Source organism: Mustela putorius, unplaced genomic scaffold (genome assembly GCF_011764305.1).
Source record: "Mustela putorius furo isolate JIRA1106 unplaced genomic scaffold, ASM1176430v1.1 tig00000929_pilon_pilon_pilon, whole genome shotgun sequence".
Classification (NCBI taxonomy): Eukaryota; Metazoa; Chordata; class Mammalia; order Carnivora; family Mustelidae; genus Mustela; species Mustela putorius.
Window position 1 is genome coordinate 5,528,661 of NW_025421520.1, and position 27,981 is coordinate 5,556,641.

Sequence of the window (27,981 nt, forward strand, 5' to 3'; positions counted from 1 at the left end):
TTTAAGATTTCCCCATTTAATGAAAGATTTTATTTTTGTAAAGAATTTTGAAAAGATATAAATTCTTCACTTCAACCTTGAATTTCAAATACACGTTACTAAACTAAGCGTGTAGAACATGGACATCCAGCCTGCCACTGTCTGGTACAGCTACTGTAGCTGATCCCTCATCCTCGGCCCCCAGAGAGCTTGGAATGGTTGAAGATTGAAAGGACATGTCAGGGAGGGGCCGGCGAGGCCAAAGCAGGCAGGCAGAGCTGCAGCGCAGGAGGCAGGGAAGCCAGCAGTGAGCTCGGTGGGGCAGGAGCGCCGGCAAAGTGAAGAGATGGATGGGTGCTCCCCCCCATTAGCTCCTCCCGGAGACCCTCCCCAGGGGCCACCTACACTCCAGAAGTAACTGCCCTTCCCATTCCTTGGTCAAAAGAAACCAGAGAAGACCAAGCAGAGAAAACCCGGTTAGGGCTGCAGCATCTGAAGGCCAGAAGGCTGCCGGGAGGAGGAGGACCAGGCCAGAGGCAGCGACTTCCCCAGGCTCAGCATTAGGAGCGCACCTGTCCCTCCCCGGCCCGCCTCACCCTCACAGCAGCCCCTGCTCCCCGCTGCCCCTCCTACACCCAGGGAGGAAGCATCCCTGCAGCAAAATCAGATACAAGAAGGAAAAAAAGACCTGCGTTCGACTTTTCACAATGATAGACTTTATAAGCAGAAACTCAGTACGTATTTCTGCTCATTATTCAGTTTTTCCTTGTTGCCGACTTTATGTTTTCTACATAGGATAAGTACTCTGCAATAATTATTTCTTCGTCTTCCAGAGTTGAGTCAAGGTAATCTTCTTCGTGTTCCGGAATATCTTCCAATATTTCATTGACGGCTTCTGTCTCCATATCTTCATCTGTTGAGGCACTAGAGGTACCTGCAACGCAGTAGTGTGGTCACAGCTGACGGGGGAGAACAGAGGGAGGACATGCCACAGAACAACGGAGCTGACCCCCGTCCCCAGGGCCCTGGCCACACCTGTGGCCGCCCCCCCGCTTAGCATGCGGCCTGCCAATCTCCCAGCTCTGAGAGCCAGACCTACCTGCGGAGTCGGAAGGGGACGTGGACGGCGTGGAGGAAGCGTCTTCGGCCGCGAGCTGCAGGTCTGGAGGAAGACTCCCCCCGTTGTGGGCCAGGGTCTGGGCCGCCAGCTGCACGTTCCCCCTGAACACTCTCAGGGCGGCGTTAGCTGCCACCGCATCGAAGCCCATGTACACCAGCTAGGGGAGAACACGGGCTGGGCTACACCGCGCCGACCCCCGTCCAGCGCTCCTGCCCAATCCCTGGCCACGGAGAACAGCCTTCCAGGGAATATGCGTCTAACCCCCGGCGTGCGCACGGCACCGGCCTCCTGCCTCACCGCCCTGCAGCACAGTGTGTGCCCGCGCCGCCCGGGAGGTATCGAGGAAGCCTGTGCCCAAAACGCCCGAGCCTGGTCCTCGCAGAAAGGCAGCGGGCTTGTGGGCCGGCGGGACGTGCTCCTCCCGGTGACCGGGGCCTTCAGAGAGGTGGTCCCTACACACTTGGTGCGCTGGTCAGGGAGGGAAGTGGGGACAGAGCGCCACGGTGACATCCTTTGAGGTCACTGGCAGGGACACGCGCTGAAGGCAGCAGCAGTCGTGTCACGTCCCGGGGCACACGAGAGGAGGCAAGTCTACAGAGAACTTCCAGCGGCTCTATCTCCTGCTCTCGAAGGGGAGCCCGCCCGCTCTCCTCCTGTCCATCACCACGGCTGTGAGCCTGGCTGGCCTGTAGGAGGACCTGAGTCGCTCCTGGAGCCCCGTCCTGCCGCCAGCCTTGTCACCCTGGCCACCCCGGCGCAAGCTGCGGTGGAGGCCACAGGTACATCCTCGCTTACCTGCTCGATGTTTTCCTGGGAAGGACTTTCTTGATGGCTGCTGGTTTCAGGATCTGAATCATTTAACCACCACATCTGAGGATTACTGAGAAGAATCTAGAAACACACAGGAATTTACTCATCGCTCCCACCTGCTCACCGACTCCGTGCTGGGCGGACACGGCCACAGACACACCAGCAAGTCGAGGGCAGGACACTGTGGGGCACCGGGCAAAGGGCCCAAGGGCGCAAAGGAAGCAGAGAAAAGGGACCCCCGAGCCCAGGCGGCAGGGGGCTGCCGGCGTTTGAAGAAGGCTTCCTGCGAAGAGAGCATCTGAGTTGAGGTCTGGGGAGGAACAAGACGACCAGGATAAACGTCCCTTCTGAGGAGGCAGGAAGGGACCAGAGCCGGTGGGGGGCGATGGGGGAAGGCCACCAAGAAAACAGCCCTTGTGTCAGAGCTCAGCCCCTGGGTCGACAGGTCGCGCAGGGCGATGAAGGTTTCTCGGACCCTGCAGGGCTGACCCGTGTCGTTTCTCTTTGGAGAGGGTCACGAGCTAGATTTAAAATGTCGAGGACAGCAGAGCTTTTTGACCACGGATTTTCATACCACACAACACCTACTCTCAACCTTACAAGCCCTCTGGAGAACGTCCCTTTAAATACTTCTAGACTGGTGGCATGTGTCACAGTGCGACTCGTGTAGTCAAGCCTAGGGCACAGCCGCATCAGCCCCACCCCCAGTCAGAACTTCCTGCCTTTATATTGTTCCAACACAGGAGGCCACACTAGATACTCAAATCTAATTATAAATTATACATTTATATGTAATGTGTGTGCTTATATACACACAAATACATAAACATAAACATATTTACTTGTGGAAAGTTCTGAGGAATGGACCGGCGGTCTTGGAATAAAAGGCCAAGGCAGGGCAGGCTCCTCGCTGCAGGCAGGGTCCACAGCAAACTCCTCAGCAGGGCAGACAAGGGCACCCCTGCCCACCTGGCCCCAGCCCTAGCAGCCACAGCCCCGGCGGCTCCCCCCAGCTCCCAGCTTCCGTGCGCCAACCGCCCCCCACACTGCCCGGAGAGGCACCCCGTTGGCCCGGCCCGCGCGGGTCCTCCTCCACAGCTCCGCGTCCCCTCTGCCCCCGACGTGCCGACCCCACGGTGGTCTGTCCTGCTCTGCATTCTGTCTCCCAGTACTGTGTGTGCTCCCTGAGGCCAGCATGTGCAGAATGAACCAATAAATAAAGCGATATTCAAACAGAACATTAATTAAAAGAAAACCATCCTACAACTTTCCTCACTATTCTCCACATCACTGCTAAACTCTCGGTGTTGCAAACGGAAACCTTACACACAGTTCTGCCCCCTGGCCTCCGCCACTCTGGCTCTGTCCCTGGGTTCGAGAACGGGAGCCTGACCCTTAGATTCAAACTGGGACAGAGCAGAATGGCCCGGGAAGCGGGACTGCACGCACCACGGAAGGACACTGGAGAGGAGTGTAAGCGGAGGAGGGGCCCCCCGACCCGCAAGCAGGGGCGCTCAGGGCAGGCCAGGGCTGGGGGCCTACCTTCAGGGCTTCATCCAGGTTCCCGGCGGCCTGATACAGGGCCTGCTTGGCCGCGTGCGTGGAGTAGCCCATTCCTTTCAAAGAGTTGATACTCTCCAGCCGGCGTCTTTTCTTCTCTTTTTCCTCTTTCCTTATTTGGGCCAATTCCTTTAGGAAAACAGCAAAGTCACGGAACTGGAAACTGAGACTTTGTAAGAAGCCTGCTCGATCCACACTCAGTAGGATTCTGGGGGTTGCCAGGCAAAGTGGAAAACAAAAGAAGGGGCTGAACTTCCCTCCACACGGCTCCCCAAATCACCAGCAAGAGGGCTGCGAGGGCAGGGGGCCCGGCACTGCTCTCGGGGCAGGCCAGTGCGAGCCGGAGACCGCCATCCCGGCTGGAGGGGAGCGCCTCCCGGTTGCCACCACCCAGCACCACAGCAGGCCGCTGAGAACAGGGAGCTCATCGCTGCTGGGCCCTCTTCCAGGGGGGCGCAGAAGAGCTTCCTGCATGGCTGGGAGGGCTTCTTGGCCCCTGGTTAATTCCCAGGGATCTTGTTAACATGTGGAGTCCGGATGGGGGTTGGGCGATGGGGGGGCAGCGTCCTGGGTGATACCAAACACGGAGATCTACCCACGCCACTCCTCGTACTTCCGAGGCCCTGTGAGACCATTTAAAACCTCCAGAATGCTCAGTGTCAGGAAACAAAGGTCATCGAAGTCCACAGTTCTTGACCCTGAGCTCAGAAGTGCCTTCTGTTGCTGCAAGAGCCTGAGAAGGGCTACAGAGAGTTCTAGCCGCTTCTCTCCCATCCCAACCCCAATCAGGAGAGTGCAGAATTTAAGAACAAATCTCATTTAAAAAAACAGATTTTGGGGGTGCCTGGTGGCTCAGTCACTTAAGTGACTCGGGTCATGGTCTCAGGGTCCCAATGCCGCGGCCCCACGTCCCCACCCTGCCACTGCCGTGCACACTCCACAGCCACACAGGCCAGCGAGGTGACTCCACAGCGCCTGCATTTTGACTTGGGAGTCGCACCCACTGCCGCGTAAGCTGCCTTTCCCCTGCCCCACCCTCTGCTTCCGATTTCAGTTCTTCCACTTATAGTCTGGAAGAATCGTGCAGAACATTCACACACACAGAAAGGTGCTGCCGGCCAGCAGCCACGGGACTCCGGCTTCATCTCACCCAGATCTGACATGAAGTTGGAGCCTCAGAGCCCTGTGCCTTCAAGTGCAGATGCCTAGCTCGTCCTCCTTGTAATCACGTAGAGACAAGGGAGGAACATTTTTGTGATGTTTCCCTTTACGCTAGAAACTGGGCGAAAGAACCAGACGGGGCAGAAGCCGGGGGTGGCACACTGGGTATGCAGCCACAGCGGCGGCGGCCACCTCCATGACTGGCGTTTACAGCTAGAAGGGACGTGGGAGAAAATCCGCCCCGACTCCTCAGAGAACAACAGTGGCCCCACTTCGCCATACCCCATCATTCGCTCTGTCTGGAACTCAGCTCTTCTACTGTAAAATTAGCAATATTAGATATGGTACCATGCCCTCCCACTCCACAATCTCAAGTGTTTTTAATCTACTCATCTGTACTTGTTTCGTAGGATTGTGGTTTTGTACCTTTGCTTTCGTACTGTTAATCGTTCCTGGACCTGACTCACGTTTCTGGCTAAGGATGCCATCCCACACTGTAACCGTGGCTCCACGGGCAAACGAAGCCCCCTCGAACATGACCTCCAGAAATCTACCATGGTGAGGGGAGAGAGAGGAGAGGCATAGACAGGCCGCCTGGATCATGTACATGGGAGCTACGGCCACCACCACAGCGAATAAAACTAAGGAAACTGCACTGCCTGGAAAGTAATGCAATTAAAAAGGACAAGTTTCTCCTGCTTCTTCCCAGTCTGAATAGAGAAGTATAAAGCGCTCCCTGTGATTAGAACTACCACAGAACAATCTCTTTCTCTTCCTTCATACCCAAGAGCTATAGCATTTTGCAAATAGGCTTACTACCGCCTCAAGTTTCACACCTATGCCAAGGCTGGGACCCAGGGTCGCCGAGAACGCACTGAGATACCTCTCTGCGGCTGCTGATGTGGGCGGCCGCGTGGTCCACGTTCCCGTCACAGGCCCTGAGGCCAAGCCGGGCTTCCTGGGCAGTAAACCCCAACTGCAACAGATTGTGAACTTTCGATGGATCGATATATAGCTCTTTAAAGAGCTGGCGTGCCTACAGACAAGAGAAAAACACAAGAACCCTGTAACTTTAACAACATTAGAGCTTAACACAAAGCTAAAACCCGGAAAGAATAAGCTTGTACCTGATATGAATTAAGGTATGTCAGATTTTATTTTATTTTTTAATTTGACACAGAGAGAGGGAGAGCAAGGAACACAAGTAGAGGGAGAGGGAGAAGCAGGTTCCCCACTGAGCAGGGAGCCCGATCCCAGGGAGCCCCACTGAGCGGGGCTCGACCCCAGGACCCCAGGATCATGACCTGAATCCAAGGCAGACGCTTAAAAAACACCCAGGCGCCCCCGGTGTGTCAGATTTTAGGTAAACACTCTGAACTCTGCTTATTATCAACTAGCTAAAAAAGAATACAGACATCACTCTGCCCATGTGGTATATGGTAACGTAACAGAAGGAAACAGGCTAAGTAGCTGCGATCTTTTCTGTTTTTGTAACAAAATCCCCTGAATGGGAGCTGTTCACAGGGCATTTCTCGCTGTCTCCTGCAAATGGGTGTAGCTAGGTGGTTAAGTCTAGGCCAGCGGCCTGTAGCAGGAGTGACAGCCCCAACTTCCGGTCCTTCCAGAGGGGGGCCAGCATTCGCTCTCTTGCCCCCTCTGCTGGCTGGAAGAGGACTGACAGGAGGGGCGGGGGTGGCTGCACACAGGCTGGCGGAGCCCCGGCTCCCCGTCTCACCACCAGGTGAGGCACGGACACCGGCAGCCAGTTAAAGCCCCCTCTTTCTGAGGTTTCCTCATGACAGCACCTCACCCGCACCCTAACAGATGCAAGTATGGTGCCGGCGTGTGTGAGGCAGAGGGCACGGGGGCCAGATGTGTGTTCTCACTAGTCACGAACTACTGAGTTGATGAAATACTGGATATTTGGGGAAGGAAAAAAACGCAGGTGACAATGGCTACAACTCTGGAGTGTTCATTTTCTTACCTTGTTGAGATAGTCACGAGCCTCTTCGCCATTTCCACTGTGATAATTTCGGATACCTTGAAGCAAGTAAAGTCTTAAAAACAATACCTTCTCTTTCCCACAGTTCCCCTAAAATTATTGGGGGGAAAAAGGATAAAACTGTCTTATTTCTAAGTACAGATCTGTAACATTCACACTTGTAAATCCCTTCATCTTTACAGGGGCAAAACTGCACGCCTAAAACGTTTCTATCTTCACGTACCACTAAGGGCAAAAGTAAAAGATCCCAGAGGACGAGGACATCCCCCGTCCCATCAGGGAAGAAATGGTGCCAGGACTCCTGGGTGCCTGGTCCTTCCGGTCAGTAAGGAAGTAGACCAAAGCCCAAACCGGGGATGCTTTACACTGCTCTGAGATTTCCAAGCCGAATTCTGATGACTTGTGGAAATCCCCTTAGAAAAATCCTTATTCGAATCACAGCTCTTGAGCTCTGACTCACTCGTGTCCACGGCTACCATTCAAAATGTCTTTTTCTGCATTTAAATCTTCCATGAAACTCTACTGAACACAGTCACCAGCTCTCTCGGCCGGGGTGATCATCGACGGGGTTCTAGGGCTGGACAACTTGGGCTTCCAGCTCCACCCCGCCCAGACCGAAGTTACAGCCCAACTTGCAACACGTTCCGCAATCCCATGAGAGGACAGCTGGACGAGCGCCACGCACGCTACTGTCGAATCACCATTGGCAGCAGTCAGCATTTGTTATCAGGAATAAACTCAAATGGTAGAAACGGGCTCAATAATACACAAAAGAAATCAGAGTAACATACTTTTATGTGGACCAGTCTCTGGTGGTTTTCTCCGTAACAATTCTTAAAGCATTTCTGAGCCAAGTTTAATTTCTTTTCCGCGTCGTCAAGGCATTCCAGCTGCTCCAGGCGGAAGTAGCACCACACGATGTCCAGCTGCAGCACGGCGTAGTTGTCCACGGTGTCCAGCAGCTCCCTGCAACACTCGCTGCGGGCGCGAGAGGAAGGGACGTCACAGAGGAGGAGCGTTAAAAACCTTTTTGTGGATCGCTGCAAGTCTTCCCCAGGTTCTGCTGTTATTCCCAAAGACCGACTGCTCCAGAGCACAGACCCCAGTGTCTACGAAGGGAGCCGTATTCATCATCGGAATTCTCCCAATGGGTAAAAGGCAGTTAGGGCTCAGGAATAATGGTTTAACACACACCCACCCCCTTGCTACGCTGGGAGCGAGGTTCAGCAGGGAGTGGAAAACTGACGTCACTGCATCAGCAAACATGAGGTCAGCAAACTTGAGGCGGCCATGGCTTAAAGCAAAGGTTTCCAGCCCTGACTGTGAATCAGAATGAGCTGCGAGTGAGGAATTTTCTTCTTTCTTTGGTCCCCACTGGTGCTGGGACCCCATCTACATCAAACTGTAACAGAAGCCTCTGGAGACAGCGCCTGGATGTTTTGTTCTGGAAATCTCCCCAGGTGACTCTAAGGTACAGCCAAAGTGGGGAACCAGTGCTTTAAAGACCCCCCACAAATCACCACTTGCTGTGAATGCCTCCCCTGATGAAAACAAGACATTCATGTGCAACCACAGTCAAGCGGGGAGGAAACACGACTGAGAAGATGCCAGGCTCTAAATGCTTAGCTGAGCTGGGGGCTGGGTACAGACTGGATGCTACTCCGTGGCTGTCCCCAGCCCCAGAGAAAGGGGACGACAAGACAAAGGAATGTTGGCAAAGATGGACAGCAAGCTTATTTATTCTGCTTTTAAAAGATGCTTTTTAGAAATTCATAATGCATCCCTAGACCTCAAGTTGGAACTTTGTCAACAAAAAAGGAAAACCTTCGGTACAAACTTGAAAGGCCTCGCCTGTGTTTTCGTGGGTCTTCTCTTAAAGGGAAGATGGCTCTTGTACAAACTGCAGAATCCACGCGCCTTCCAGCTTCCCACCTTGTCTATGAAAATCCACATGGAAGAAACAAGGGAAAACCAAAGAAATGTGATGGAGTCGTGGACACCGTGAAGTGGGAGTCTCCTGAGTGCAGGAGAAATACACCAGAGCGGGCTTTTCGGTCATCTGTCGCATCCTTCAGTCATAGTGTCTGCTCTCTGCGAAGGTCATGTAAGGGGCCCACTGTGTTTTATACACGTGCGCACACAAGCCCCTGCCTGGGCAGGGGACACAGTCTCTGAAACACCTGCTCAGCCTGAGAACTTGCCTTTGAGGACGAGGAAAAACTCTGTGGACTGTGGTGTGATCTCACATTCTAGACTCATTTTCTAGGAGAGAAGACAATCCTGCCGTCCCTAAGAAAGCAGGGGACATTTTGTCACAGTTTTCAAGCCCTACCTGTGCATGTGGGCTCATTCACGTTTAATATGCATGCTGAGCAAGGCAGAAACTGCCTCATTTCAGGTAAAAATAGAACCACGTGTGCAAGCTCAGCTCAGAAGGGACTACCAGGCAGCATGAACAACACGCACAGGTCTCAGACTAGCGAAGGACATGTCGTTCTTTTCGTTTCAAAAACACTTTCTCTTCAGGTAGAGCCCTATATAAAAGGGATCATGAAATCAACACTTCAGAAATTATTAGGGCTGTATTTGAACCTGATCATGTCACTCAGATAAAAACGTTAAAGCCATGTATAAAACTGTACCTTAGAGAATAATTCTATTACTACTACCTTGGCCTATGGTTTTAATAGCTTTCACACTCAAGGATCAGTAAGTTTTCATGTTAAAAACGTTAACTAAGGGGCGCCTGGGTGGCTCAGTGGGTTAAGCCGCTGCCTTCGGCTCAGGTCATGATCTCAGGGTCCTGGGATCAAACCCCGTACTGGGCTCTCTGCTCCGCAGGGAGCCTGCTTCCTCCTCTCTCTCTGCCTGCCTCTCTGCCTGCTTGTCATCTCTCTCTGTCAAATAAATAAATGAAATCTTTAAAAAAAATTAATTAAAATAAATAAGCAACATTAATTTAAGTAAAGCCTACTGAATCTAGCTTTAGAAAAATTAAATCCCACTTGAGCTGAAGTCAATTAACAAAATGTATCCTATTTGCCTTATGATTTTAAAATTTTTATGTAAAATAAAGGTACCAGTTTCAGGAAGGGCCAAGTAAGCTTATATATCTCCATTCTTTTTTCAGGAAAGGTTGACTAAAGTCATTTTCAATCACTGGCTTGAAGGAGTTGGATCACAGTCCACCTCGGTGATGCTTTTCCTATTTCTGGTCCTGGGGGCTCACTGCGGTTCTTTTATCTGGGGGTTTACAGTTTTTAACCAACTGGGGAAAATTCTGGCTATTATTTCTTAAGATTCTGCGGGGGAGCCCAGCTGCTTCCTTTTTCAGGGACTACAGTGATCCACGTATCGGGTCACCTGAAACCGCCCTACCACCTCAGGACGTTGTGTCCGTCTGTCTTTGCTCAGTTTCCTGCTGGAGCACTTCTACTGCCCTGTCTTCGCACGGACCCATCTTTTCTTCAGTGCCGTCCAGTCCGCACCAAAGCCCACCCAGTGGGCTGCGCTTCGTGTGCCCACAGTGCCCGCGCAGTTCTCTGGTGGGCGTTGCACGTCTAACATGCCCCGTCCTTCCTCTACCTTCCAGAACGTACGGAATTCGGTTACAGCAACCGTTTCAATGCCCCAGCGGACGGATTCTATCTTCCATCGTCCGTGTCACTTCCGGTCTGTTTCCATTCTTGACTACGGGTTGTATTCCCTGCACCTTTGCCTGACCATTAACTTCTCACCGGAGCCTGCTTCTGTGTTGTGATAAATACTACTTTGGGATGCAGATGATCCTTTTAAGGCTTGTTTTTAAGCTTTGTCGGGTGGGACCACAGCAGCCTTCAGAGAGAATCCTGCCCTACTGTGGAGGCAAGACCCTTCTGAAATCTCCCGGTGATGTCCCCGGATCAATCAAAAAGTTTGTCACTGTGGTTCTGGCTCTGATCGTCGCCATTATTCTTGGCCTTCTGAGCGCTAAAGATTGCTCTCTGCACCTCTCGGGTGCTGACCTCCCCTGCCTGGGGTGGTTTCCTCACACGCAAGTGTGGATCGTTACTCAACAGAATACTCCAAGGAGACCTGTTGAAGCTCTGGGACCTGCTGCCCCAGGCTGCTCTCCCCTCTCCCGCTGCGGCCTCCCTGGATCCCCAGCTCCATTTCTGCAACTCCAGGGAGAGCAGGAGGCCCCACCTGGCTTTCTTGTCCCTGCACTGCAGTCGACCGCTCCCGAGGCAGCCCCAGGAAACAGTCCCAGGGCTCCCCTCGCTTATTCCCCCGCCTTAGGGATCGCTGTCCTATACTGCCAGAAAACTGAGGTGTTTGCACACTTTGCCCAAATTTTCCGTTGTCTGAGGCGAGAGGATATGTGGTCCCTCTTGATCCCTCTTGGCCAAAGCAGAACTCCCACTTGACACTGTGAACAGGGGAAGAAAGGGCGCTTGCTCATATCCTACACACCATTCCCACGATGCGGAACGAAGTCCTGTGAGACCTGCCAGCTTGCCTGGAGGTGGGAAAGGAAAGAGAACCGCAGTCTCCTCCACCCTCGTCCCTGACCTGCGCCCGCGCCGACTGCCTCCACGGAGAGGACGCGCTCTCACTAAATTGATGCTAATAAGTCAGCCTGACTAACGAGAGCTACAGGGGAAAAGTGTCATTCTCTACGGAGGCACTGACAACCGTGACTGGGTTATAGTATCTACGACTTACTGAACATGGTAACGTACTGTGAACGGAAGATATAGTTATTTTTATTCAGGGCTTCCTGGAGACCTGAAAATTATTTTGAGGATTTGTCTGGGATAAGAAGGTTGACAAAGGCTCACAGAGACATATCAAAACCAACCATGTCTCAGGAACTGCTGAAGGAGGGACACCTCAACGGCTCAGTCAGGTCAGTGCTCAGGGCATGATCTCAGGGTCCCAGGATCGAGCCCAGCATCGGGCTCCCTACTCTCTGCTGCACCCCTGCTTGTGTGCTCACTCTCTGTGTCAAATAAATAAAATCTTTAAAAAATGCATAGGCATTCACTATACCTGTCTTTATTTTTATATATGTTTGAAATTTTCCATAATAAAAAATTACAATTATGGAAGGAAATGAAAAATGCATCTGCATTTGACGGACCGAACTTTGAGCCTGCACCGTGTTCAGCTGAACAGAATGAAGGCAGCCCAGAGGCAGGAACAAAGAAGTGGAGTGAGAAACCCGAGAGGAACCAGCCCTGTTCTCATTTCAGATTTGCCGCCTCCTTGCCAAATATCCTTTTTTTTTTTTTTTTTGCTTAAGTTAGTTTAAATTGGGGTTTGTTCACTTAAAACCCAAGGGTGCTTGCTGCTAATATGCTTGGCAAACTATAAACATTTATATTTATCCGCTTCAGGTGTACAGTAGATCTTGGGGTTTCATCAAAATGGAAAAGAAAATAATCCTAAAGTTGTTAACTTTTGACCATTTTTAAATACAAGGCTACTTTTCAAGTTCCTCTGCCAGATTATAGTCTCTCGGCACCATTTCTCTCAAGAGGAATCAGGAGCCTCTGGGAACTGCTGACTCCTGGTCTGGGGCAAGAAATGTGCAGGATGAGTCTGGAACACCTTTGGACACCAGCCACCACTGGGATCGGGTCCAAAAGATGCAGCACAGGACCCACGTGTTGGGCACAAATGGTCAATTTAAGTACGGAGGTCTGAAAAATGTCAAGTGTGTTAAAATCTGAGTTCATATTGATAATTTAAAAAAAGAAAAGAAAAAAAAAGAAGGAAAGAAAAACCTCACTGGTGATATCCTCTTCAGGGAATTCAAGGGAAGCACCTCATTTATTCTGAAAACGGGAAAATAAGAAGAAAGAACCAAGCATTTTATTCCTCCTTTACAAACTGTACCTCATTGTAACCAAAGACCAGTGAGGAAAAATACTTCCTTTCAGAAGAATCCCAGCAATAAATGCAGAAGGAAAAATAAGGTGTCACTGTTTGCAGCCCCTAATGAAGCAATGGACTTGGGAATGATCCTGAACACCCACATCGAAGCCGCCCGGGGAACCAGCTGGTGGAGACTGCAGGACGGACCGCACAAGCTGCCAACTCGGCACAGACAGAGCTGCTACGGGCAGGCTATCCAAACAGAACAAGTGTGTGTTTATGAAATTCCTTACAGGGAAGAGATGAGCAATCTGAAGAGATAAAATAATTCACAAACTGGTCTACACTGCAACTACTCTCTTTACATACACGACTGTCTTGGGCGGAAAGCTGAAGCCTGACGCGCACGGGCAGAGGACAGCGCTATAACCTGGACTATCTTCCTTAAGGCGGGTACCACCAAGTACAAAAGTGCCTACCAGAAATATTTGTCAGCATCCAACAGACACGGCAAGGCTATTCCATATTCTTTTCTTTTCAGGAAAGCTCTGCCCTTCTCATGATATCCCATAGCTAACATAAGGGCCTAGAAAAAAATAAATTAAAAAAAAAACATTACTTCAAACTGTAATAAAACAGATTATATGAAAAGCATATCAAGTCTAGAGAAGTCAAATAAAGATTTTTTAAAAACCCAAGATCACAATTCAATCCAAAATTAAGAAAAACATAATCAAAGCTTCATTTCATTTCAATCCTGAGATCAAGCACTCAATTTAACGTGGCTGACAGGGTCATAACCCGCACCTGTCTGTCTGTTTCCATCAGTTTATTCCAGTATCTGCTGATTTAGATCTATTTCTAGTATTCAGTAAGACTGAACAAATAAACAAGCAGCCAGTAATGCTTGTATCCCTTTGAAAAAAAGCATTCATGAGGCACCTGGGAGGCTCAGTCAGTTAAGCACCTAACTCCTGGTTTCAGCTCAGGTCTTGATCTCAGGATCATAAAACCGAGCACTGAACTCCACAATGGAGTCTGCTTGGGATTCTCTCTCTCGCTCGCTCGCTCGCTCTGCCCTTTCCCCTGCTCATGCGCTCTTAATTTCTTTTTATTTTTTAAAAAGATTATTTATTTATTTATTTGACAGACAGAGATCACAAGTAGGCAGAGAAGCAGGCAGAGAGAGAGGAGGAAGCAGGCTCCCTGCCGAGCAGAGAGCCCAATGCGGGGCTCGATCCCAGGACCCTGAGATCATGACCTGAGCCAAAGGCAGAGGCTTTAACCCACTGAGCCACCCAGGCGCCCCTCATGCGCTCTTAAAAAAAAAAAAAAAAAAAGCATTCATTTCACTTTCTAGTTTTTGGGTTTTAAATAAAGATTTGAGAGAGAGGGAGAGAGAAAGAGCGCGCATGCGCACACCAGCAGGGGAAGGTCAGAGGAGAGGGAGAATCAGGCTCCTCACTGAGGCGGGGGACATGAACGAACACACACACACACACACACACACACACACAAACATGGCTCAATCCTAGGACCCTGGGATCATGACCTGAACCAAAGGGAGATGTTTAACCGACAGAGGCACCCAGACGCCCCTCGCTTCCTAATTTTAATCAAGTTTTTTTCTGTCAACTCCAGTATTCCTAGAACAATTTTTCTTAAAAGGCAATCCACAGGTGCCTGGCTGGCTCAGTCAGTAGCGGGTGCTGTTCTCCATTTTGTGGCTCTGAGTTCAAGCCCCACATTGGGCACAGAGCTTACTTGAAAAAAAGAAAGGGCAATCCAAAAATGTTTTTAAGTTCATTAATATTTAAATTTAAATTTTCATATAATTCAGTTTTGTAAAGGTTTTCCAAGAAGTCTGGATATCATTTTTTGTTGTTTTTTTTTTTTAAGATTTTTAAAAATTAAATCACACCCAACATGGGGCTCAAACTTACAACCGCGAGATCGAGTCACACACTCCACAGCCCGGTGCCCCTGGATATCATCACTTAATATAAGAGAGTTGTGGGCAAGTAACTACCAACATTTTAAAAATAAAATAGCATCAGTCCACTGATAGCTACCAAGTTCTTATTAAAACTTAACTTTAATCCTTCATTTTCAACCATATAAGTCATGGAGTGAAGCCTACTCTAACTTGTCCTTTAAAGACAGAACAATTAAAATGGACTTGACCCACAGTCATTATAGCTCTTTATTATCGGAAGCTACTGGACCAGCTCAGAGACTGATCTCTGGGTCCCAGCTGTAGAATGCTCCTGCAAAGACCCCCTGCGATGTGTTCAAAGATAAAACCACCTCCTACCTATTCCAAATTACTGGAAAGGCAGGGGAGAGATGGCAGGATCACCTGTCCGGCTTTTCCCCAAATTACACGCCCCTCCTCCTGCCCCCAGCTCCCTATTCTAATCTATCCCTTAGAGGACATGCCCTCTGGTAAAAAACAAAAACAAAAACAAAAAAACACCCAAACCAGCACTGCCACGGGGAGCTTCCTATGCGGAAGGCAGTGGATCACGTCTGCTGGGAAGGTCACCCCTGCTGCGGGACATGCCACCAAGCTATTCTGTTCTACGGCACTGAACGTCGCAGGCTGAGTTGGGGGATGCAGGTGCATGTCACAGGCTTCCATCCTGATTAGAAGCTCCCGTAGAAAACGGTTTCTAGTCCTTTATGACAGTCCAAGACAAAACAGCTAGAAAACCACTTCTGTTCTGACAGCAAATCAAAGCTTCAGCCGTAAACTTCTGAAGTACTTACCTTTCTTTCTGACGGAGGAATTCTGATCGATCTGCCTGTCTGGTTGGCTATGTCTAAGTACGGTGTGGTTTCGGGATCCACCACCGTCTCAGCTGCAACCGAACCGAAAGGGAGTCTGTTAACCCCACACCAGAACGCAGTGACGGGACATGACGAGTATGAGACTGCGGGGAAGGAAAGTCCCTGCGACCTGTGACCACGGCGCCCCCCCGCCTCCCCGCCCCCCAGCCCCTTCCAGCCCAGAGGGAAAGAGGGCAGCCAGCGCTCTGCGCACCTCTCTCCGCCAGTATCTCCAGGCCTCTCTTGGTCCTCTGGATCCTTTTTTCCTTGAGCTCGGCTTCATTTTGCTCTTCCTCCTCAACCTGGAAGTGTTTCCTCACATCCTCTTCAGACTGTTTGAGTTCAAGCACCATGGCTTTCACGTTGTGCGTCACGCCTTGTTCCTCAAGGGTTTTCCCTGTAAAAGTCAGAAATGCCTCTCACGAAAAGAGCCAAAAATACACTGTGTACTGGTGACGGTCCGTTCTGTTCAATGGAACTCTTAAAGCCGCGCGAGTACTCGCGAGCCACCACGCCCCAGGCTCGGTGAGCACACACCGATGTCTGGCTGCAGAATTCTGTCACTGGTAAGCGGAGGCTAATATCCATATCCTCCAACTGGAGAAATAATACCCCCCGTTCCCAGCAACAGGGGAGAAGGCACAGTGCAGTGGGGAACTGTGAGGGGGAGCGCACTGTGGTAGCTAAAAGCAAACCTCTTTGGTTCTTCTGAACGTTGTGGTCCTGGGTAAAGCACTTAACACCCAGGGCCTTACACATAAAATGGGAATAAAGACTGTGTCAGACAGTGATGAAACAGAATGAAAGTATATTCACCAAATCAAAAGTTGGTTCTGTGAAAAATTAATAGAATACACAAACCCAACAAAAATTAAGTCAAAGATGCAAATAAACCACTAAAATGAAGAATAAACACAGATGCATATAGATTTTAAAATAATGAAATAGGGGTGCTTGGGGGGCTCAGTGGGTTAAGCCTCTGCCTTTGGCTCAGGTCATGGCCTCAGGGTCCTGGGATCGAGTCCCACATCGGGCTCTCTGCTCAGTGGGGAGCCTGCTTCTCCCTCTCTCTCTGCCTGCCTCTCTGCCTACTTGCGATCTCTGTCTGTCAAATAAATAAATAAATATCTTTTTTAAAAATGAGATACTATAAACTATAAGTATATAAATTGGAATATTTTTCTGGAAAACTTCATTAAATTTTTTTTCCTTGAGAAACTTGACAAACATTCTAACATTTATGAAGAAAAATAAAGATACACCAATGGCCAAGTCACCTCAATAAAGAAGGGCCAAGAACAGGCCTTATCTTACTAGATTTTAAAACTACAACAAAACCACAATCATAAAAAAAAACTCTGTAGGTAAAGGTGGTCAAAAAACAGAAACTTCCAGTTACAAAGTAAGTCCGTCCTGGAATGTAACACACAGCACATGACTGCAGTTAATAATACTGTATTGTATATTTTAACATAGCTAGGAAGTAAAATCTTAAAAGTTCTCATCACAAGAAAAAAAATGTTTCACTATATGAGCTGACATTATTGTGCGCCCTCCACAATATATACAAACACTGAATCATTATGTTGTGCATCTCAAATTAATATAATGTTATCTGTCCATGATACCCCAATAAAAAAACCCTTTAGGGTTCTGGTCTAGGAATAAACCTACAGGTAAATGGAAAGGATGGGAAGTGCAGAAAAAGACTTCTAACAAAGGAGGCACCACAGGTCAGTGTGGCAAAGGCAAGTCTAGCAGGGGATGTTAGAGAAGCTGCATCCTTCACCTTTACTCCTATATAAAGGGGGCTGTGGACAGACTGCAGACCTCAGGCAGGTTAGGCTAATTAATACACGAAAACGTAGAAGACCGTGAGGCCCTGGGCTTGGGGAAAGCCCTTACTTAAACACAAACGATATAAGGTGGAAATTGACAGCTCTGATAAAAATGAAATCAAGGGTTTCCACCCAGTGAAGAAATACCAGGAACAGAAGTGTCACAGAGATGAGTGGACAGTGAAAAGCTATCCATGACGTTGGAAACAGACAATGGGGAATGGCTGGCAGAGAAGGCAGGCTAGGGCCGTGTGCAGGCTGCGTTCCACCAAGCTAGGATGTGAGCCTGACTCTCTAAGCCCTACGAGCCTCCTGGAAACCGGCTGTAATGCCTGCCTGAGTGGCTGCAACAGCTAGCTGGTCTCCCAAGTCCGTTCATGCCTCCTGCAAGTCCATTCCCCTCCTGCACCCACAGGAATGTTTAAAACCAAAATGTTTCAGATCACCCCCCCAGCATCTGTGGCTTCCAGCCTCTCTTGGGAGGAACCTTCTAATACTGCACGAGTTCACAGAGCCCAGGTTTTCTACACAACAGCACTACGGCCATCGTGGGCCAAGTAAGTCTCTGTCGTGGGAGCTGTCCTGTGCTGTGTGATGGTCCAGCAGCATCCCTGGTCTTGCCTCCCTGAGTGACAAGAGCATAAGCCTCCATCCCCACCCCACAGCCCAGTCATGATAACCGAAAAGGTCTCCACATCTTTCCAAAGGTCCCCGGTGGCAAAACTGCCCCTGGTTGAGAACCATTGCCGTAACTTTTTCACTGTGGCCTGTGTGTGGCCCTCCATCCTGAAAGAGTACGCCCTCCCCCCAACTTCCTACACTCAGCCTTACCAAATCTTTTTCAACTGCTCAAATTCACATCAGGGGGCCCCAGATATGAGGCTCTCTCAATCGGAACACGCCCCACTGCCTTCACTCAGCTTCAGCCCGTCTGCCTTGGAGAGAACTTACTGGAACCCCCATTTCACTCTGAGCACACGTACACTCCCGTTCTGTAAATTTCCTCAGAAATGCAACGAGCATCTTTTCTCCACTAGCACAGAACACACGGTAAATACCGATTAGAAGGGTTGTTTTCAGCTTTATGTTTCTATTTTAATCAGCTCTACAGTAACCTGTTTTAGAGTATACATGCAGTAAAGCCACCAGAAATTTGTGAATAGATAAACAGTGAGAAAAAAGATGCAGTCATTGTACTAACACGACAGACAATCTGCACTTTGCCATGACATACCGAGTTGAAGCTGTTTCTTGTTTATGACAATTTTGATGTAATTTTCTTGAAATCCAAAGGTTTCAGCAATTCTGTAAAATAAACCAGTACAGGCTACAGGTAATCAATTTATTATTATCTGAGAAATGGAGTTTAATCATGACCACTATTTTATACATTTCCCTTAGGAACGCCCAGTATTTCGATGTACCGTCTCCCAAACACCACTTCACGATAAAGCCAGCTTTCTAGACTGTTACTTGAAACTGTGTAAGAAACAATGTTCTTTCTTCAACTATCTGCTTTACTACTTGTTTCCTCATCAAGTGGAAATCACGCGCGGGGAATGTGCATCTCAAGAGGACGGCCCTCGCCGCGTGTCCGGAGAAAATCCATTCTCTAGGCTCCTGCAGCCTCCTAGGAGAAGCCCGTAACAGAGACTTGTTCCAGACAATCTGCTCCTGTGCGCTGAATGAATGAGGATTCCTGAATCTGTCCCTTAACAACCCTCAGGTAGACCAAAGAAAACAAGAAAATCAGCTTCAGAACCAGAGCTTCAGAACCAGAGCCGGCTGGCACTGGAGGTACTCAAAACACTTGCCGTTTAAAAATACAGACGTGGATGACATAACCAAACGGGTCTCAAGAGTAAGACTGTCACCAGTATGTGACAGGTATGTTTTCTTTTACAGATGGGCCAACAGCCTGAATGTGGCTAAAACACTTTGCTGAATGTCACAGCAAGTGATGAACGCGCTAAGAAATGAAATCAAAACTAATGATCTGATGATTGTCTCTATTTCTATCATTCACTCACTATTCAAGCACATTATCTGTACCTGTTAGGTGGGAGGCAGAGCTCCCGCCGGTCTCAAGTTATGTCAGGAAAGGAAGGCAAATGGTGCCAGTCTGGAGTTCCTGCTCTGGCCTAAACTGCCAGTGTGAGCCTGATCGCGTTCTGCAGTGGCCACGCCTCAATTTTCCTTTCCACTAAGTGAGGAGAATGGTCCCCGCCCAGCTGTCTAACAGGACTGTCAAAGGACCCCACGAGCAGCCGCAGCTGCTCTCGGCTCCGGGCAGCCAGATACTTACTTCGACCTCAGTTCTCTGCCAGTGATGTGCAGCCGGGTCTCCAGCAGGTTTTTCCTATCCTATTTTTAAAAAGGCAAATAAAAGAAACTGTACAGAAGGAACTCTATGGAAGAAACTGTTTGCTATGCAAACTACGCCAGTCAGGGAAAGACAAATACAGGATGATTTTGCTCATATGTGGAATTTAAGAAACAAAACAGAAGATCTTAGGGGAAGGGAAGGGAAAATATAACATGATAAAAACAGAGAGGGGGGCGAACCCTAAGAGACTCTTAACTCCAGGAAAAAACAGGGCTGCTGGAGGGGAGGTGGGTCGGGGGATGGGGTAACTACTGGGGGATGGGCACGAAGGGGGCACGTGATGTGATGAGCACGGGGTGTTACATGCAAGTGATGAACCACGAAATTCTACCCCTGAAACTAATAATACACTATATGTTAACTAAACTGAATTTAAATTAAATATTTTTTAAGAAGAAAGAAAATGTACTTCGGCATGACACTTTGTGGTGCTATTACTCCATTTAGAAAATCAGGAAAGTTGGTATCAATGTTAGGGACTGAAATGAGGCACGTGGGGCGGAAAAGCTACCGCACACGACCTGGCACGTGCTGACCCTGTGACCTAGCAGCCCTCAGGGGGGTAGAAGTGTGCACCCCAGGAAGGGCATCAGCCTCTGGGGGGAAGCAAGATGCTCAGAGGGGTTTGTGATGTGCCTTCACTCACGGACAGCTGGCCTACATGACACAAGGGCCCAGCCCACCACCTCGGCACCACAGCCACCCTCAGGGAACCCAGCCGTGCCCACTGAGCAGGGAGTGGACAGAGACGCCACCTTGGAACCTCTTCATTCCCCGCTGGCTGTGCTCGGGAGGAAAAAGCGGCACCACTACGAAAGCCCAGGAGACCATGCAAACCTGCTCAGATTCCACACTCGCCAGCCAGCTTTCTGACTGGTGGTCTGGCTTCCCAGGTGCTGCATACTAGCAAAGAGGCCTTTATTTGTATATTACCCTTTGAATTCATGAATGGGCATCCTGAGGTAGACACATATGTAATTTTCTCTTTCTCATACAGGTCTATATTTTTCTTAGACATCGTTTCAAGTTTTAAGGAGATAAAATTTACATTTCATAAAGCTCACCTGTTTAAAATATGAGTCAGTGGTTTCCATTATTATAAAGTTACACAACCATGATCAAATTTCAGAATTTTTTCAAGTTCTGAACTTGAAACAACTCTCCAAGAAATACCATATTTTATGCCCCCTAGTCTCTCCCTTTATCCCCCAAGCCCCAGGCAACCATTAATCTCATCTCGGTCTCCATGGATTTACTCATTCTAGACGTTTCGTATGAATGGAACTATACAGCACGTGGCGCTGGTGTCTGGCTTCCTTCATAACGTTTCTGCGGTTCCGCCACATCGACGCTGCGTCTGCACTCCACTCCTCTTCGTGGCTGAAGGATGTTCCAGCGTGTGGCCACAGTGCATTTATCTGCTCAACCACTGACGGACACTTGAGCTGTGTCCACCTTCTGACTAGGAAGAGCTAGACAGAGCTCTTTTGTGAACAGAGCTGCTATAAGAATTCATGAGCAAAGCATCTGCACAGACACAGTTTTCATTTCTCTTAGAGTGAAACTGCTGGGTCCTGTGGGAGCTCTGACACACATATTTATATATTTTCACATCTTCTGAAAATGATTAACACTGAATAGTGCTCAGAGGCCAGCAATCTTTGGGTACCCTGCCCCAATGCCACTTCTGGACTTGAACTACTGAGGACATGGCCCTGACAGGAGGTGGCCCTGCTTGAGCACTCAGCTGACTACCCTGTAGCCTCCACCAGCAGAGAAAAAAGGGAGACATCCTTGCTGATGTGTCCTACTGTGCACGGTCTGGGAAAACCGGAAGTACTCTTTATTCCCAATATTCTAAACGCTCATTCAAACTCTAGAAAAGGTAAGCATTTGATGTGTAGCTTTGTGAAGTTTGGGAGGCCTAAGAGGGACAAAACTACCCTGTAAATGTTCCAGTTTAAAAATCCCAAAATTAACTCGGAAGCTGATAAACATTCAGCATGCGAAGTTACTTAAAAGAACTTTTCACTTTGGATTGTAGCTTTAAAAAAAAAAAATCATAATTTATCACTAAGTCAACAAAGCATTGCTACATGTACTCCTTTGGAAAAACACTCACTTTTCTTAGCCGTGGAGGTAAAAAGACCTCAATTGTAGCAATTCCTGTTGTTTTATAATTTTCATTTCCTGTGCCACGATCGATTGCTTTGCAACGTATTTCTTCGATTATCTTTTCTACTTCATTTTCACAACATTCTAGCCTGTCAGAGTACTTCTTAGCAAGGTCCTGTGAAGCAAAATCAGAATTCTGAGATCAATGTAGTGCCAACTCAAAAAAGGGGCACAGTACAGAACAGCTTATGAAGGACTCTAAGGAAATGGGGTGCCTGGGTGGCTCAGTGGGTTAAAGACTCTGCCTTCGGCTCAGGTCATGATCTCAGGGTCCTGGGATCAAGCCCCACATCGGGCTCCCTGCTCAGCGGGGAGCATGCTTCCCCCTCTCTGTCTGCCTCTCTGCCTACTTGTGATCTCTCTCTCTGTTAAATAAATAAATAAAATCTTCAAAAAGAAAAGAAAAGAAACTGCTGACTGGTGGTCAGCTCATCGGAGGGAAATCCAGATGGGCTTGGCATCTAGAGAGATACAGAGGCTAGAAAGGATCCAGGGAAAAATAAAAACAAAGAATAGGAAAACAGACAAAACAGAAGATGTGAAAATACCCCTAGGATTGTTCTAGGGGTAAAGGAAAAGTGGGCCATGACTTATGTCACTGTAATGCATTATAAATTACTTTAAGGAACCATGGAGTGATCAACTCCATGGGAGGAGACCAAAAGGAAAAAAAACAACACAAAGAAGACATTCTCATTTTTCTAACTTGTGAGAACAAGTCAAATTAGACTTAAATAACTTTCTTTCTTTCTTTGACAGGGAAAGACACAGCAAGAGAGTGAACATAAGCAGGGCGAGTGGGAGAGGAAGAAGCAGGCTTCCTGCTGAGCAGGCAGCCCGATGATCCCAGGACACAGATGAAAATCTAGGTGAAGAGGCACACAGGTGGGTCTGGGAGGGTCCTGAGTGCAGGAGCTTCTATTCCTGAGGGTCAGGGCGTGCCACCCTCTCAGCACATGGGTTTGTCTGCCAGTCTGGAAGCTCCCTGAAACCCATAATTTAAGGGCTTTTAAGAGCTCCATTACAGTGGGCATGATTGATTACATCAATGGCCTCCGGTGATTAACTCAATTGCTAGCCTCTCCTCTCCCCAAGGTTGAAAAGTAGGCTGAGAATCTAATCTTTTTTCTCCCTTTTTTCCAAGATTCTATTTACTTATTTGAGAGAGAGTGTGCAGAGCATGAATGGAGGAGGGGCAGAGGGAGAGGCAGACTCTGCACTGAGCAGGGAGCTCAAGGCAAGGCTCCATCCTAGGACCCTAAGGTCATGACCTGAGCTGAAGGCGGACGCTTAACCAATTGAGCCACCCAGGCCCCCTAAAATTCTCATCTTCTAATTGAAGTTTGGTCTCTTTGGCCACCAGCCCCATCCTGAAGGCACTACCAAGAGTTGCCTCATTAGAACAAAAGATGCTCCTATCCCCTTTACCACTGGGAATATTCCAAGGGTTTTAGGAGCTCCATGTCAGGTACTGGGGACGAAGACCAAATAACTCTCTTATTGTGCCATAGGTAGCTTCGGAGCCAAGGGACTACTACAAGTAAATTCAGAAAAAAGGTCACAAGATGGGTTGCAAAAAATAAAAAGTGAGGCCTGTCAGGAATGGGAAAGACAGGAAGGAAACCTCTTCCCTCCCAAGCACATCACTGTGTCACTGCACTGGATAATGTGATGCCCTTGTGACAATCTTTAGTTCCTGATAAACAATCCATCATTTATCTCAGGATACTTGGACAGAGAAAGCAAAGAAGTACATGCTATACTCCAATATAAAAGATTTCTGTCAAAAATGATTAACGTTTTTTTGGGCGCCTGGGTGGCTCAGTGGGTTAAGCCGCTGCCTTCGGCTCAGGTCATGATCTCGGGGTCCTGGGATCGAGTCCCGCATCGGGCACTCTGCTCAGCAGGGAGCCTGCTTCCCTCTCTCTCTCTCTGCCTGCCTCTCCATCTACTTGTGATTTCTCTCTGTCAATAAATAAATTAAAAAAAAAAAATCTTAAAAAAAAAAAATGATTAACGTTTTTGCCTGAAAAAGCAGGCAAACTTCAATTTCTAGAAACCTCACTCCATGTAAAACAACGCCATTTCTGATGTTGCCATAAAAAATTGAGATGGAAGGGCGCGTGGGTGGCTCAGTTGTTTAAGCAACTGTCTTCGGCTCAGGTCATGATCCTGGAGTCCTGGGATCGAGTCCCACATCAGGCTTCCAGCTCCATGGGGTGTCTGCTTCTCTCGCTGACCTCTCTCCTCTCATGCTCTCTCTCTCTCATTCTCTCTCTCTCAAATAAATAAATAAAATCTTTAAAAAAAAATTGAGATGGAAGTATTAGAAAAGTGTATTTTGGACAAATGAACAGATAGCCATAGTATTAAAAAAGCTGGGGGATGGGAGCCATTGTTTTAGAGCAAACCACAATAGCAAGGAGAACAGAGAACCAGCCAGCTCTTCCCCATGAACACAAAATACATGCCCTTAGTCCATTAGTACTGTGCACCAGTAGGGTAAAATCAGTTCCCAAGTTATTAATTTCATGTAACACTGTGAAGGTATTAAAAATAGTATGTGCCATTAGAGACCATTCTCATATGAATAGAATTAGAGACCATTCTCATATGAATAGAATCTTACTAAACAAAAAATTAAGTCTGTCAATTGTAAAGTGGGTACCTGGTTATCACTCATACTTTTGGTTATGCCAAAAATTTACACAGTTAAACCTGGAAATTTCCGGGGACTTCAGAATCTTATTTACCAAGGAGATTTACAACACTGCTATTTATTTATGTCTTGAAAGAAAATACCTTCAATGCCAAACTGCCTTCTTTATTTTCATCTGTATATGGAGGTTTCCAAAGTTGAATTCTGTCTTCCCTTAAGAACTGGGTCAATTTTGCTTGGAGATATTTCTTTTGCGCCATTCTTGAAAGCAAAACAGTACATAAGCAAAACTCCACACTACATTTCAAAGCATTTCATAACTTACCAAACATGCTGATGCATTCAGTGTGGTTAAGAAGAGCTCCCCTCCACACCTCCCTCTCCTGTTTAATCTAAATCACTTTTTCTTTTTAAATATTTTATTTATTTGACAGAGAGAGAGTGCACAAGCAAGGGAACAGCAGGCAGAGGGAGAGGGAGAAGCAGGATCCCTGCTGAGCAGGGAGCTCAACGTGGGGCTTGACCCCAAGACCCTAGAATCATGACCTGAGTTGAAGGGAGACGCTTAACTGACTGAGCTACCCAGACACCCCTCTGAATTACTTTTAGATTAGGGTTTTAACTAGCTCTAAATGTCTCTAAAATATACACATTCTATACATATGCTAAAATACACTATATATAGTTACACATTACATGTTACATAAAATATGTCTTTTAAAGTTGCTAAAATGTAGCAAGGTTTATTATACTTTTCTGTTTCTTAAACTATTATTCTCTGCCCTAAGAGAAAAGATCAAATGAGAGAAAGATGAGTCCTTAAAGCTGTTACTTTCATAAACAATTCAACATACATACATAAACTCTCTTATATTTGTATTTTGGTGAGTTTAGCACAAAGATCAACCACTTTGGTAGAGTAAACATAAAAGCTGGCTGGAACCATGAATTATCAATATTCTCTACATCTGAATTTTTAAAATTAAAAGGTTTTGCTAGAAAAGTTTTATATATTTTGCAATAAGCACACAACAGCAGATCTATGTACTATTCAAATCCAACACTAGTTGGATCATCACTTTACAGCTGAAAACACCCAGGCCCCCGAGCTGTAAAATGACTCAGCCAAAGTCACAAAGTTAGGCAGTGCCATACCTAGCGCGGGGATTCCCGCCTACAACACAGGACTTTGCATTTTGTCCCACAATCCTTTGCTGCTTGTCTGCCCTGTGTATGTAACTAGTCTCTCCCAAAGAATCCCCTGGCAGCAAAGGAGTTGTCTACTCATCTCTCACTAGCATTGCAATTCAAAGAGGTAGGGAAGGCTGCTGGAGATGTCAAACAGCCAAATCAGAGGAGTTAGAAAAGTAAAAGGGTAATTAGCTTCTAAATGATGAAGACAAGTTCTACAGAGTAAAAAATAGATCTAAGGGTTAACATAACCTTATAAGTAACTTTCTCTTTTTCTATATAGAGCCTGCAGTATTCCACACCCCCAAAACCCAGTTCACCTAATTTCAAAATCAAATTTGTTAACTTCAGTGTATTCCATAAGTGAGTATTTTATTTTATTTAAGCGATTTTATTTATTTGACAGACAGAGATCACAAGTAGGCAGAGAGGCAAGCAGACAGAGAGAGGAGGAAGCAGGCTTCCTGCCGAGCAGAGATCCCGATGCAGGACTCAATCCCAGAACCCTGAGATCATGGCCCGAGCCGAAGGCAGAAGCTTAACCCACTGAGTCACCCATGCACCCCCATAAATGACTATTTCAAAAGAAAGTTCAGGGTTCTGGGATGGAGTCCCGCATGGGCTCTCTGCTCCGCAGGGAGCCTGCTTCCTCCTCTCTCTCTCTGCTTGCCTCTCTGCCTACTTGTGATCTCTGTCTGTCAAATAGATAAAATCTTTAAAAAAAAAAAAAAAGAAAGAAAGTTCGAATCTATTTCATATTGGTCTGGGGGGAGAAAGAGGGTTATTAGTGCAGGGAGGAGGAAAGGGTGTAAGAAACAAACACGTCAAGAGGAGGCTGCTGTGCACCCAGGTGAGCCATGAGAAAACACCCTAGATCTTCAACCACTAACAAACTGCTGCTCACGTAGAAAAGCAGGAAACACAAATAACTCACACAACCACTATACATAGTTCCCTACTCACAAATCTTCATGAATTCTGGATAAAATACTGATGGGGAGCGATGATCATTTCATGGGCTTCTTATGCATGGACTCAAGCTCTTTGTAAAGTCTAAAGGCCCAAAGGGTTTCACAAGCGCAGTGTGCACCCCACACTCTACCCACTGACCAAATCAACTGAACAGATGCAGGTCCAAAGGCAGGAGATTTAATGTTTAAAAAAGATTAATCTGGGATGCCTGGGTGGTTCAGTGGGTTAAAGCCTCTGCCTTCGGCTCAGGTCATGATCTCAGGGTCCTGGGATGGAGCCCCACATCGGGCTCTCTGCTCAGCAGGGAGCCTGCTTCCTCCCCTCTCTCTCTCTCTCTGCCTGCCTCTCTGCCTACTTGTGATCTCTGTCTGTCAAATAAATTTAAAAAAATTAAAAAAAATAAAAAGATTAATCTGCTGTTTTGAAATTTACAAAAATGTCGGTTATAAGCAAAATAAAAAGAGGATACATACTTGAAATCAAATCAAAAGCAGAAAGTTTAATAAACCAGTTTCCAGTTTTAACTGGAGAACTGAAAGTTTCATTATGCATGCCATACAATGTTTCATATTACAGCCAAAAAAGCAGAGATGTATGTCAATTATTTCTCAATAAAACGGGGGTGGGGTGGGGAACCGGAGGCGGGAGGAAGCCCGGAAATTCATTAATGTTACTGCTCCAAACTGAAAGTAAAACGTTATCAACTACTCCTCTAAAATTTTCGCTTTCATTTCTGTAATGAATCGATCTATGGGGACCCTTACCCAGAGCTTTTCAAATATACATATATACACACGCATATTCAGAACACATTTCTCTTAAGCGGAGAAGTAAAAGATTCTCGTATTAAAAAATAAGAGTAAGGGAAGGAGAGGACAAATGGGGAACCAGACCATCAGAGAAACGCAGAATCAACCACATCCTCTCATTAAATAGCAAAGAAAATCTAGCTCTGACTGCAAATGTGAATCCCAAATGACCTATGTGGAAGAGCAGTGTCAGCACTCAAGCTTTTTGTCTCGCTCACGAGGTTTACTTAGTGCGTGCGTCCGTCCCTCGGCCTCCCCCAGGACAACTCCACAGAGCCCCCCACCCCGGGCCCAGCCCGGCGCAGACCTAGGGCCGCGCGAACCGTCGGCGCGTCCCCAAGCCCCAGGCAGCCTCCGCGCTCGCCGCCCACCGCCCGCCGCCGTGGCCGCGCCCCGCCCCGGGAAGGGGAGGCGTCGGGGTCGTGCCGGGAACGGGGGCGCCACACAGCGCCGGTGAGGCCCGGGCCGGGGACCGGACGCTCCGCCGCCGCCTCCTTACCTGCGCCACCACCGCGCCCGCCGCGACCCGCCGAGTGCCCGGATGCGGCAGCGGCCGCCGGTTATTTTCATTCCGGGTGAGGCTGGCCCCGCCCCCGCCGCTGCGGCCGCCGCACCTCCCTCGCGCGGCCAG

General features: G+C 48.0%; 1 protein-coding gene and 1 long non-coding RNA gene across 5 annotated transcripts; one reads left to right on the plus strand and one right to left on the minus strand.

Annotated features, from left to right (window-relative positions):
* On the minus strand, nt 1-27,981 carry NUB1 (negative regulator of ubiquitin like proteins 1). Of its 4 annotated transcripts, none has more exons than XM_045086364.1 (15): nt 27,850-27,981; nt 24,522-24,639; nt 21,667-21,834; nt 19,464-19,522; nt 18,393-18,463; nt 15,535-15,717; nt 15,261-15,352; nt 12,971-13,077; nt 7,424-7,610; nt 6,615-6,722; nt 5,514-5,666; nt 3,452-3,598; nt 1,895-1,990; nt 1,079-1,256; nt 1-913 (listed from the first exon to the last, which is right to left on the minus strand). In XM_045086364.1, the coding sequence occupies exons 1-15, from the start codon at nt 27,918-27,920 to the stop codon at nt 735-737; spliced, it is 1,917 nt and encodes a 638-aa protein (XP_044942299.1). In that variant the 5' UTR covers nt 27,921-27,981; the 3' UTR covers nt 1-734. The 4 variants fall into 4 exon arrangements, with proteins under 4 accessions (XP_044942299.1, XP_044942298.1, XP_044942300.1 ...); XM_045086363.1 differs by having other exon boundaries at nt 21,667-21,855; XM_045086365.1 differs by lacking the exon at nt 27,850-27,981 and adding an exon at nt 27,658-27,835 and having other exon boundaries at nt 21,667-21,855.
* On the plus strand, nt 5,662-9,300 carry LOC123393653. The gene is made up of 2 exons (XR_006608482.1): nt 5,662-5,772; nt 6,815-9,300. It is a non-coding gene; the product is annotated as an uncharacterized LOC123393653 (long non-coding RNA).

Coding starts and splice junctions, on each gene's coding strand:
- NUB1 (XM_045086363.1), bottom strand. CDS start 27,920: ATGAAAATAACCGGCGGCCGCTGCCGCATCCGGGCACTCGGCGGGTCG. Junction 6,723..7,423: donor AGAGACTGGTCCACATAAAA/GTATGTTACTCT, acceptor CAATAATTTTAG/GGGAACTGTGGGAAAGAGAA. Junction 3,599..5,513: donor ACATCAGCAGCCGCAGAGAG/GTATCTCAGTGC, acceptor GTTTTCCTAAAG/GAATTGGCCCAAATAAGGAA.